Source organism: Rhipicephalus sanguineus, chromosome 4, assembly GCF_013339695.2.
Source record: "Rhipicephalus sanguineus isolate Rsan-2018 chromosome 4, BIME_Rsan_1.4, whole genome shotgun sequence".
NCBI classification, from domain to species: Eukaryota; Metazoa; Arthropoda; class Arachnida; order Ixodida; family Ixodidae; genus Rhipicephalus; species Rhipicephalus sanguineus.
Genome location: NC_051179.1, coordinates 116,743,161 through 116,756,539, shown reverse-complemented (window position 1 = coordinate 116,756,539; position 13,379 = coordinate 116,743,161). Strand labels below are relative to the sequence as shown.

At 47.3% G+C, this 13,379-nt stretch overlaps 1 protein-coding gene across 1 annotated transcript in view; it reads left to right on the top strand.

The window, feature by feature from the left end:
• Positions 1 to 13,379, top strand: part of LOC119390613 (eIF-2-alpha kinase activator GCN1-like) — a 298,045-nt gene that overhangs the window by 105,125 nt on the left and 179,541 nt on the right. The window contains 3 exon segments of the mRNA XM_049415316.1: positions 460 to 670; positions 1,282 to 1,574; positions 12,973 to 13,053. Coding sequence (XP_049271273.1) covers positions 460 to 670; positions 1,282 to 1,574; positions 12,973 to 13,053 — 585 coding nt within the window.

The following is a 13,379-nucleotide window of genomic DNA, read 5'->3' as shown; positions in this document are numbered from 1 at the left end:
CCATTTATGCATTGAAAATTATGTCAAAATTTTTGTTGTGGCCACGATGTTCGTCGTAAAGGCTGAGTGCAATAAAGTCTTCTATGTGATGCTAATTGTGGTTTTGAGGGAAAGTGTAGAATTTCATCGCTCAGTCTCTTTGTCATCCTCACCTTCAGTTCCCTTCCCTTGGTATCCGCTCCGCCGCTCTAAATGACTGCCGGTTGTCTGTCCTACGCATTACGTGCCGGCACAAGTTCACTTCTTTCATTTGATGCCAACTGCAAAAGCATTTATTCGGCCAAGTATGTGTAATAAACTACCTCTTCTGCAGTTATCAGCTTCTAATTCATCATACTACTACAAACCAAATCCAGTAAAACCTCAGTTAGAATATGAATCTCGTGGAGTCATGAAAAATATTATGGATTATTATTTTGCTTACAATCCTTACAGTGCTTTTGTGAAATGCATGTGCAGCTTGCTGGCTCAGTGGAGCGTGCCATGCTGTTGCTGGATGCGGTGATGGCGGCACCTGCGTCCGCAGTCTGCCAGTACGGGGCACCCCTGTTCCCACAGCTGGTGCAGGCCCTGACTGCCCTGTTCAGCAGTCGTCTGGCAGCACCCATCGTGGTGCCTGCCTACCTGCGCCTCAAGGACGTCCTCTTCACACCTGACCTGCAACAGTTTGGTCAGTGCCCTGGCAGGGACGGCAGTGAAAGTGTTGCTAGATTTAGCGAGATGGTACTCGTACTTTGCCTTTTGCAACCTTTGCGACTTTTCTGCTAAATTTTGTCTTGTTAAGAGCCAGTAAACTGCCTTCGTAAATGCTAACCTCTTCACTACCTGTGTCCACGTTCATGGACAGGATTTTTTAAAGCAGAATACACAACAGCAAATTACTCACTGTCATTGAAAACTCGTGCCTTCGTTGCCCAGGGTGTCCTTTACGGACACCCCGGATGACAAAGGCATGAGTTTGACTCAGCATATTTGAGTAAGCTTATTTCCTGTCCAGTCTACTTTCTTCCAAACTGCTTCTGTGCTCCTCCTCACAAGAAGTTGGAGTTTTGGCATGTTGTTTATACCTGCAAACTGGAAATGTGTACCATATTCGACTTCCTTTTATATTTTGAATCTATCTTCACAGTTTGTTGTTCTTGTTCTCTTTTTTATTTAGTGGTAACAGTTATGTTTGACTGGCAGTTTTGCTGCCCTTGTCATGCGCTACCCTGTGAGGGGTCTGTGACAGTCAAAAGCTAGCACTGACAACTGTCTGCTTGCTTTTATCTCTGCCTTTAGCCGCATCAGTGGGCTACCTGATGCTGCGGCTAGCAAAGCCCAGCTGTGAGGTGGATCCTCGGTGGATGGAAGAGGACATAGACTCCTGCATGCGACGGGTGGTTGCCTGCTTCCACGACCTGTCCTGCGCTCCAACGGGTGCCCATCGCCTCCCCAGCCCAGCGTTCTGCTTTGCGTTCCCTCTGCTGCGTCTGCTGCTGAGCAGCCCCGACACCAACGACACCCTGCTCACGCAATGCCTGCAGGTGCTGTCTGCACACTCGGTCATGCGCTGCACCGAACCCTTCAGTGTGGTCAGTTGACTTTCTTATTAGCAATAAATAAGGTATAATGATGGAAAAGTGTTGTAATGTGTGCAACTGGGCTAGTTGGTGATATTATGTGGAAAAAAAAAAGAGTGTAACAGATGATGGACTAAAGAAAAGAGACTGAAGAAGACTGGCGCTTGTCTCCGTCCCCCTTTTTAATTCATTGTTTGCTGTTGCGCTGATTTTGCTGAGGGGTGTGTCCAGATAAGATCGAACACGAGGTCCCGGTCACCATTCCCGATTTTGATGAAATTTACTGTAGGTCTAGGCATTACACCCAGAACAATGGTTTCGCAGGTAGTATTGCGAAGAAAAATTTTTTTCGCCTGAAAAAAAATATACAAATTTTGGCCGCAAAAAACACTTTTCCGCCAATTTTGCGATTTCTTAATTTTGAGCGCACCTAGGGAAAAAACGGTGCACTTCTTCGTCACAATATTTATTCCCCTTAAAGAACAAGTGAAATACAATCTTATGAGGCTTTTATTTCCCTTGCTTGTCGAAGCACTTTTGAAGAAAAAAATCACAAACTTGGCAAATCGCACAAAATACCTTTATTTCGGGAATTTATTGCTGCATACAAGTTAAAGTGAGGATAATAAAACTCAGTACATATTAGCTTTGATACTTTCGCTCTCTTTTAAAATAATTTGCTTGGTTTTATCGCCTTCTGTTTCACTTGATAAGTGGGCTGAAACGTAAGTGATTTACCAACAACGCCGAACTTTGAAAATGATTTTCTCAAAAAGGCCATTTTTAATTTTTTTTAAAATCTCTCTGATTGAAGTCAAGGACGTCATCTACAATTTTGCAGAAAAAAACGTTGCATTATTTTGGTTGCTAACAAGTTATAGTGCGTCAAATGTGACCATGGCAGCCTAGCGGCCGCGTCGTTCGTTATGTGGTGGAACTCGGATATAAGTTGCTAAAAATACTTGTACGTGACTTAATCACAAATCAGTAGCTCCACACCAACAAATGCGCAGCCAGGTGTCATGGTTCAGCAAGCTTTGTCTTGCGATGAGCCGCTTGAGAAGCCCGCAGCAGCGGCCGCTCGATGCTGCGGGCACTCACATTACATGAGTGCCACTTGGACTGCGGATGAGCCCCGCTTGCGCGCCAAACTACGCTCAGAGGACAAACGAGAGAAGAAATGCATCACTGTGAAAGTTAAAGGCCGTTAAGTGCCAACAAATGTCATAATATGCAACGAAAACTCTGCCGGCAATTTCCCAGTGAGCGCCTTCATTACAGCACGCATGTATTTTTTTCCCTGCTGTTATGCGCGAAGCCGCAAAATATCGTGTAAACGCTCGACTTGCGTTGGATATTCTATCTGTGGACGCAGAACAATACAGCATTGTAAAAGCGGTTCTTTAATGAAGCAAAGGACTTGGACACACTTCTTTTCACAGCCGGCTGACAAGTGTTCTGGCACGAGATGAACAACTGCAGTTTGAGTTGTTCGACCATCGGAAGCACGTATGACAGTTTTCTTTAGATGTCAATGGCTTTCTTTTGTGTCATATGTTGCTCATAGAATGAAACTAATTATCTTTAGGCCATCAGAAGAGAGAAAGCAACACATGAGCGCACTACTGGAGGCGCTCACTGGGAAATTGCCGGCAGAGTTTTCGTTGCATACTATGACATTTGTTAGCACTTAACAGCCTTTAACTTTCACAGTGATGCATTACTTCTCTCGTTCGTCCTCTGAGCGTAGTTTGGCGCGCAAGCGGAGCTTATCCGCATTCGAAGCGGCACTCATGTAAAGTGAGCGCCCGCAGCATGGAACGGCCGCTGCTGCGCGGGTTTGTCAAGCGGCTGATCGCAAGACTAAGCTTGCTGAACCATGACACCTGGCTGCGCATTTGTTGGCGTGGAGCTGCTGATTTGTGATTAAGTCACGTACAAGTATTTTTAGCAACTTATATCCGAGTTTCAGCACATAACGAACGACGCGGCCGCTAGGCTGGTATGGTCACATTCGACGCACTATAACTTGTCAGCAACCAAAATAATGCAACGTCTTTTTCTGCAGAATTGTAGACGACGTCCTTGAGTTCAATCAGAGGGATTTTAAAAAAAATTAAAAATGGCCTTTTTGAGAAAATCATTTTCAAAGTTAGGCGTTTTTGGTAAATCACTTACGTTTCAGCCCACTTATCAAGTGAAACAGAACGCGATAAAACCAAGCAAATTATTTTAAAAGAGAGCGAAAGTATCAAAGTTAATATGTACCGAGTTTTATTATCCTCACTTTAACTTGCATGCAGCAATAAATTCCTGAAATAAAGGTATTTTGTGCGATTTGCCAAGTTTGTGATTTTTTTCTTCAAATGTGCTTTGACAAGCAAGGGAAATAAAAGACTCATAAGATCGTATTTCACTTGTTCTTTAAGGGGAATAAATATTGTGACGAAGAAATCCACCGTTTTTCCCCTAGGTGCGCTCAAAATTCAGAAATCGCGAAATTGGCGGAAAAGTGTTTTTTTGCGGCCAAAATTTGTATATTTTTTTTTTCAGGCGAACAAATTTTTTTTCGCAAAACCAACTGCGAAACCATTGTTCTGGGTGTAATGCCTAGACCTGCAGTAAATTTCATCAATATCGGGAATGGTGACCGGGACCTCGTGTTCGATCTTATCTGAACACACCCTGAGCTCAGTTGTTTATTTCAGGAGTGCTGTTTCTTGGGCTAGTTGGAATAGCATACTGAATTTTTGGATCTGCTTGAAAAACAAGGACACAGTGAGGCACACATTCGTTTGTGGTTTGTGTGTGCCTCACTGTGTCCTTGTTTTTCAAGCACGTCCAAAAATTCAGTTGTTTATGTTTAGGCAGTGGCTAGGATCACGCCCATATGCAATGATAACAACTGTGGACATTGTATCCAGCGTGTTAACAAATAAATGAAACCCACTAGACGTTCCTTTCTACTCAGGTTTGTTGGTGCAACAGACTCATGCCCAGTGCACAGCACTTGAGGTTGTCATTGCCTCTGTTTGAATAACATATTTCCCGCTTTTTTGAAAAAAAAAATATTATCATAAAGTTGGATCGACTTATAATGAACGAGTTTTAACAATATATTGACTAGAACAATGAGCAGTTGCTGCACCATTAACTTGTGTACCTCTCCTATGGGTAAGTGAACTGCTTGCTATGGTGAACCTGTGCTGCATTATCCATTATAACAATAAAATCTGGCTCTCCAGCTTCTCCATAGAAAGGAAAAGAAATGCCCAAAATGCAGGGGGGAAAAAAGAAAAAAAGTCACAGTTTAACCGCAAGGGCGAAGCAATGAATGCTATAGCAACAAATTTTAGTGCTACACGAAGTGAGGCTGGCTGCTAGCTGTTTTGTATCCGATCTCGCGTAACTACAAAGCGCTGGTGTAAGAGAATACAGCCACTCCAGGAAGAGATGCTCTCTGCATAGTCACTTCACGTTGAGAGCTCAGCACGTAGAAGGGTATACGAGCCGCCCGCTGTGATGGCTGTCGAGATAGCACGCGCGGCCCTTAGATTCAAAGTTCATAGTGGCTGCTCGCACGACAACTCTCCCACCCCCATCTCGCGTCTTTGCATGGTCGTTAAAGATGGGCGGGGCATTTCCTGTCTGCTTCGATGGCAGGCCTCCCGAGTGGGTTGATATTATCGCATGCACCCTCTGAGCGATGGAAATGGGCTGGCTCGTTTGATCTCTGCTTCGGCCGCGTTCGTCACCCCCGCTCGCGCACTTTTACCCATGGTAGAACATACAATGCGCGGGGGGATCTTATCAGTTCGGACTTCATACCGGAAGGACATGACGGCAACGGCGACGGCAAAAACCCGTTGAGACTGTCCATATACCGTATAATGCGGAATATAGGTCGACCCCCTTACCTTGACCAGCAAAAAAAAAAAGAAAAACACAGAACTGTTCACTGATGCACTTTATTCAGTCCTCCGAACTGTTGGAGCTCTCCTCCGAGGACGACTGCCTTTCGCTAGCCGCCTCCCACAACATGTCGTCCTCGGTGCCGTCGAGAGCGTTGCTGATGCAGCACTTCTTGAATGCGCGCACCACCATTTCTTCAGGCAGAGACCTCCATGCCTCGGAGATCCAAGCAGAAACTGTCGCGAGAGGTGGCCTGCACAGCCGGCCTGTCGGGGTCCGCGGGTTGTCACCAGCCATCCATTCATTGTACAACGCACGCACACGGTCTTTAAAAGGCTTGTTAAGGACGACGTCCAGCGGTTACAGTGTTGACGCCATCCCTCCCGGAATGACGACAAGATCGGTCTTCCGGACGCGAAGTGCCTCCTTCACTGACGCCGTCAAATGCCCGCGAAATGCATCCAACACGAGCATGTTCCGGTGCTGCAGGAGGGTTCCGGACCGCTGGTTCCACACTGTGTGGATCCACTCGCGCATTAGGGCCTCATCCATGTACCCCTTCTCGTTCTTGCGGACGACGACATCCCGCGGGAAGGCCTCCTTCGTCAGCGTCTTCCGCTTAAAGATGATGAACGGGGGCAACTTTCTGCCGTCGGCCGTGCAGCAAAGCATCATGGTGAAGCGCGAATGCTCGCTTCCGGTCAAAAGCAGCTTCACCTCCTTTGCCCCGCATTCACAGACTGTTGTGGACGACGGCATGTCGAACTACACCGGCGTTTCGTCGGCGTTGCCGATCTGGCCTAACATGTAGCCATGCTGCCGCCGGAGGCTATTCACGTAGAGTTGAAACTCTGTCAACTTGTCCTTGTACTCCTCCGGCAGCTTCTGGCAGATTGACGTGCGCCGTCGAAGGGCAAACCCTTTGTGTCGCATGAAGCGGCGGACCCAATAAATGGACCCGTTGAAGTCTTCCCTCGACAGACCGGCTTCAAGGGCGAGCTCGACGGCTTTTGTGCGAACGAGCTCCGCACTCACTGGCAGGGACCTGGCACGGTACTCGTGGACGAAATCCACCACTTTGTCCTCGAGTTCCGGGTGCACAGCTCGGCGACCGCAAAACGACGTCTTCCGCGCGTTACACTCTGAGAGTTTGGATTTCTGGTTGCGCCAGTACCTGACGCTTTTCTCAGACACTCCAAACTGCCGCTGCGCCGACATGTTGCCATTCGCTTCCGCGTATTCAATGACCTTTCTTTTGAACGCGGTGGTGAACTGGCGCCGCGTCCCGGTATTCATAGCTGGCCGCAGAGCAAGGTCGCCACTCGCTAGGAACACGATGAACAAGAAAGGAAAAATGGCGTCGGGCATCGGCCCATGGAGGCGATGTCGATGCTGATGCCCAAGAAGCATGCGACACTCTCTGTTGCCAGACGATCACTCGGTTTGTGCCAAGGGCCGGTATATAGGTCGAGGGGTGACTTTTCAGTGACATTTTTTGGAAAAAATCTTGACCTATATTCCGCACTATACGGTAATTGCTATCGCAATAAAAAACATAAGCTGCTGCATGTATTATGCAAACTGCATGTTCATAGAACCGAGCCAGCCTTTCGTGCCCTCAACCTTGTTTGCCTGTCTCTCGTCTCCCTTCTGCCCCATTGAACACAAGCTGACTGCACCATCGACGTCCCTTGTGAAAGGTCCTATCGTGTGCTGTAAACTGTGGATGCGAAGGAATGCTTGCGAGGGTGTGCTAAGAACGGTTGAAGCGGGGCTCTAGCAGCCTGCATTGACGATCCTGGCTCTGGCATTAGTGGCCCTGGCAAAGCCAAAGGCATAGCGCATAGTGGCAAACGTATCTTACTGCCCCACGATTGACAAGGGCCAACCACTGAGTCCAAGGCACACCTCAAAGCAAAACACTGGATGTCACTTCGGCAACTGCTTATCGTTATGTAGCATAGACCGCTTATAATGTAAGTCGCTGGAGTCGCAACTATTCGTACTATAAGCGGTACCGCTCTGTAATCAAAACAGCCTTTTTCAAAGGCTGCAGTTGCGCAAAATGTGTTGAGCATGCAGCCTTTCATGTTCGAGAATTGAGGCATGCGATGTGAGGTGCTTACAACCATTTAAATTTCCGAATGTTCAAAACTTAGCGTCCAAGGACCCGTTGCCAACAAAATGAACATAGAAAAAAAAAATGAGCAAGAGAAAGTGCCATCGCGGAAACTCACCGACTGCGTTTCCGATTACAGTATAGACCGCTTATAACGTAAGTCGCCGGAGTCGCGAATATCCGCACTATAAGCGGTACCGCACTATAACCAAAACAACCTTCTTCAAAGGCTGCACTTGCGCAAAACGTGTTGAGCATGTAGCCTCGCGTGTCCGATAATCGACATATGCGATTTGGGGCGCTTACAACCATTTAAATCTCCGAATGTTCAAAAATTAACCGCCAAAGACCCGCATTGCCAACGAAATGAACACGGGGGAAAAAAGCAAACAAAACAAAGTGCCATCGCGGAAATTCGCCGACTATGTTTCGGGCCACCTCGAGGTATGCGCATTACACAGAAACCATGTCGAATCACGACCGAAATTTCACGTTCTGAGCGGTACCGATCGTTCGATTTCACGGGCGCGCACGCGATGTCCAAGACATTGCAATCGAATCCGGAACCACCATTCGAAAGTTGCATATGCCAACCATGCCCTCGTTTTCATTAACGATATGATTCCCTTCCCTTCAAGTGCAGCCATCGCAAAAAGTTTCGTTGATTCCGCACCAAACCGCAACTTTTATCGCCCGCGACCGCTACCGAAAAGCAACCAACGCTGATTAGGCCTAGCCTGCGGTTCAGCATGTTGTCGCGGGAAGTTTGTCCAAGACAACATGAAGATCGGACGTCGAAAAGATCGCACTCAAGCACTAACCCAAGAACAGCGCGCGTGATACGAAGTTTGTGTTTGCGGCCGCGAGATCAACGGCGACAAAAGCCCGCCAAGCTCGTTTAAGTCCGCGCACTGGCAGAAAAGGCGAAAGCTCGCGTCATGAAGCCGCAAAACTTTTCAATTTGCGGACGAGGTAGCAAACGCGATATCTGTAGCAAATGTGATAATGACGACGCTTTTCCCGACAGGAAACTTACATTAAAGCGCACTTGATGAGGACGCGATCGTACGTTCCACGCGGAACGCGCTGCCGGCAAGCGGCCGCGGAGCCTTGCCCGCCTCCCCGCCTTGCCGCCGCCGGTGCAAAGGCTACTCCGTCGCCTAGGTAATCATCATCCTTCTCCACTCGGCGAGCCCGCACAGCGCTGCCGCGGTCTTTTTCCTCCCTCCGCCCCTCGTTCGTTCACTGTGCATGCCCTCGCCCTTCATAACGACCTCGTCGCTCCCTCCCCAGCGGCGCACCTCCTTTGAGAACCGCACTCGTTACCGCGTTTGTCAGAAATATTTTCCCGCAACCGCATTACACTAGACTCTCATTAAACGGAACCTGAAGGGACCAGGAAGATGTGTTCCATTTAACAGGAGTTCCATTTACTGAGAGGTGAACAAGGGTGCAGAATACAAGTACGAAACCAATCTTGTTAGGCTCACTTGTTCCATTTAAGCAGCAGTTCCGTTTAAGAGATTTCCGTTTACTGAGAGTCTACTGTATAAACGGTATTTCATCTTGGGGGACTGCACAATAAGCGGTATGTGTATACATGCGGTTTTATGGGAGGGTAAACGGGAGTCGAAAAAGACCGCATTATAACCGGTCCTGCACTGTATGCGGTTACGTTATAAGTGGTCTGCACTGTACCTCGATTATGTGCATTGAAGAGAAACTATGTCGAATCATGACCGAAATTCCATGCGCTGAGTGGTACTGATCATTAGATCTGGCAGGCGTGCACCTGATGTCCAAGACATTGCAATCTAATCACGAACCACCATTCGAGTGTTAAACATGCCACCCATGCCCTCGTTTTCATTAATGATATGATTCCCTTCCCTTCAAGTGCAGCCAACGCAGAGTTTCGTTGATTCCATACCAAACCGCAACTTTGATTGCCCGTGACCGGTACCAAAAAGGCTACCAACGCTAATTAGGCCTAACCTGCGGGTTGGCGTGTTGTTGCGGGAAGTTTGTCCAAGACAACATGAAGATAGGGCATTCGAAGGATCGCTCTCAAGCATTGACCCAAGAGCAGCACGCGTGGTAAGAAGTTCGGTTTTGGAACCAGGAGATCAACCGCAACAAAAGCCCGCTAAGCTTGTGTAAGTCTGCGTGCTGACGGCAAAGGCGAAAGCTCGTGTCATAAAGCCGTAATGCTTTTAAATTTGTGGATGAGGGCACAAACGCTTTTCCCGACAGGAAACTCAAAGCACACTTGATGCGGATGTGATTGCATGGTCCATGCGGAGCGCGCATGGCCGGGAAACGGCTGGAGCCGCGCTGGTGCAAATGCTTTTTCGCCGCCTAGGCAACCGCCCTCCTTACTCATTCGGCGCGCTGCTGCCGCGGTCTCTTTTCTTTTCTTTCTCCTCCCTCTGCCCCTTGGTTATTCACTACGTGTCCCCTCCTACTTTGTAATGACCTCGTCGCTCTCTCCCCAGCAGCGCACCTCCCTTCAGAAGCGCCACCGCGTTTGTCAGAAGAGTTTTCCGGCAACTGCATTATAACTGGTCTTTCATCTTTGGGAACTGCACAATAAGCAGTATGCGTATACTTGGGGTTCTATGGGAGGGTAAACAGGTGTTCAAAAATACCGCATTGTAACCAGTCGTGCACTGTATGCGGTTACGTTATAAGTAGGGCTCCGTGTTTTCGGTTTTGTCTGAAAAAATCCGATAAACATTCGCCGGTAAAATTTTTGACAATTCGGATTTATCCGATAAACTCAGATTCCAAGGGCCATTATGACCTGATTCTGTTCTTTATCGAAAGGGCAAGTTCTAAGCGTTCATTGATACATCTTCTGGTTTGACCTATTTAAAGTTTACCGTGCGTAGCTGTATTAGGCGATGTAGCTGTATTGTGCTTCGACTCAGCTTCCCATCATGCAGAAGCTTCACAAGGACTTGCAACTCTGAAACCCGAATGCAAGGCGCTTCACGTCAAAGATCTGTGCCACCTACTCAACAACACTCTGGCAGATGGAATCAAGACAAGCTCGTTTAACGTAGTTCAAGATTTTTGTTCTGCACTTTCCTGCCCTGTTGAAGGCGTCGCTGGAGCTGCGCTGTAAGTTTGGTGTTGTGTGCTTGGCCATGGACATGACCATCGACTTTATGTCCGTCGAGGTGGTTCTCTTTTTATGAAGCTCTAGAAGATATTTTGGACTACTGGTGCGCCATTTGTCTTTCTTGAAAAGCGACGAAGCTAAGGGAAAGAATTGTGATAAGCTCAAGAGTCTTATTTCATCGCCTGAAGCTGAGCACGACTTGCTCGTTAAGATGAGGTTTCTGAAGACCAATTCGTGTGCCGTGCTCTCAATCATTAAGGAACTTGAGGCAGAGAGTACCCTGGTACAGCAAGTTTATCCCATACTGGGGGTTCGTTTGCACGCACTCATCAGTCAATGGCGTGAGCCAACCTAGGCCTTCGCATCAGATGTCACAAGTCTGTTTGACCTCCTCGACGAAACTGACCGCTTAATGACTGTCGCAGACTTTCACGGATACTATGCTGCTGTCGCCGAAAAGTGGAGAAAGACATCTGACAAGAACCTGTGCGATCAACTCCAGTACACCAAGGAATCGTTTTGGTACTGTCTTCAAATTGTGAATCTAAATGTGGAGCATAAGCCGTCCTGTGCGTTCGAAACCTATGCGCCTATTTTGTAGCGTTAGCTACACTTGCCTAGCTGGAGCCAATTTTGCATGGAGCGTCATGAGCCGTGCTGCGCATGCGCGAGGATCAGTGATGTCACACAGCTGGGTCACCAGAGCTGGCACCTCACGCGCTCTCCGACACCGCCACGCTTGGCTCGCTGCTGCTAGTCTGCGCCGCATTCGAGAGGAGTGACGTCGTAGACACAGTGGTGCCAGCGCGCGCACAGCTATTCGCCTTCGCTGTGCAGTCGCCGTCTGACACTGCGCCGGGGCCGCTTGATAGCGCCTCTGACTGGCGTGTTGTAGGTGGGTAACACCATGGAGAAGGAGAGCGCAAATGCTGCTCGACGGCGCAGAAGAGCCGAGAAGCTTATCTCATCGGATCCCGAAGTAGTTGCCTGGCAATTAGCGGTTACTGTGTTGGGGCCATAGAGACGGCAGCGTGTTACTTCACTGACCACCGAGCCGTCTTTGTGGCAATATAGAAGCAACCTGACGTTAAGCAAAAATAAGCATGCATGTGCCACATAATATGTATACCATGTGTGTGTCATTGGAGCAGCAGTAAGCATGACAATCAAGCTAATCCTAGACAATTTGGAAAGCTAAGAATAATCAGCTGAACCTTTGCTAACGCTACGTATATCCTGGCATAGCCGAGCTAAGCCACTGCAATTTTTTTTCAATTAGTGCTTGAAACTCACATGAGCCAGCTCCTGAGCGATTTTGCGGACTATCACTGCTATGAAATATGTAACATTATTGAACCCCTGTCGTTTTGGAGACTTCACAATATCCAGTGGCCAGTGCTTTCTCGCTGCGTCTTCTGGCGCTTCCTGTTTTTAGCGCTAACGTTGAAAGGGCATTTTTAAAGCTGAGAGTCATCAATCGAAAAGAGCGCGCTTCGATCACCGACAGCAACCTCACAAAGTATGCTTGCTTGTTTTACAATAAGCTTTAGGCATAAGGTTGTTATACACACAAATACAGGTATTATGTGTTCAAGTATTTCGCTTGTGGGTATGTGTTTGTGCATTGAAACCTAGAAAAAAAAAGTGCTTCGTATGTTTTCATGTTTTAGTTTCATATATGAATTGACCTAAGATTTTGGGGTTTTGAGAATAATGCAAAACTCTGAATTTCGGAGAATTGGGGATTTACGAGAAATAAACTCCGATAAACGCCGAATTTCCACCAAAAATATAAACACCGAAAACATGGAGCCCTAGTTATAAGTGGTCTGCACTGTAGTACATATATGGGTGGGGCTGTGTTCTGCAAGCTGTGTTCTGCAGGAGAAGGTGGAGGAATTTAGGAAAGAGTGAAATGCATGACTGTAGCCTAATGCGACAGAATGAGCCGACTTGATGCCCTTGGAAAGCAGGTCTCACAGCTCAAGAGATGTTTGCCTTGACCCAGATGTGAAAAATTCAGGCCATTGATTTTCTTGGAAAGTAATTCTACCGTATGAATTACCAGAAGCATGATTCTGAAGGAACTCTGTTAAAACTAGTGGATGCTTCATGTCACGGGTGTCACTTGTCACAAAGGTGCTTCCAAAGTAACGTTTGCATGCATTTCAGCCTAACTTGAGTGTTTTCCTGCTCTGCCTACTTTCTTCACTCGTAATTTCCGAAATTATGCAAAAAGTGCTTCTTTGTTGCAGGAGAACCCCAAAAACTTGCCTGTGGAGAAGATGCTTGAAACAGTTGTGGGACTTCTGGGAAGGACTACAGGACGTATACAGGTATGCTAACAGGGAAATGGTTCAACGTTTATGGTTTGCATTCTAAAGAGCTCGCTATGCCAGCTGGAGCCTTTGGGAAACTACTTCCTAAAGGAAAGCCTTCCCACAATCCTTCTCAATACTTTTTTTTTGCATGACAGTGTATGAGTTTCATGTCTCTCTTTTCTTTTAAAATCGTCTATTAGTGCTTCTGTGAATTTCATGTGGCTCTTAATTAAAATGTGAGAATGAACTTCTGAAAGGTGATTTCATTCATAATGTATGATGGAGGCACTTCAGAGTATGGGGGCACTGTTCCTGCGGGATTTCTTTAGCAATCATTGTCT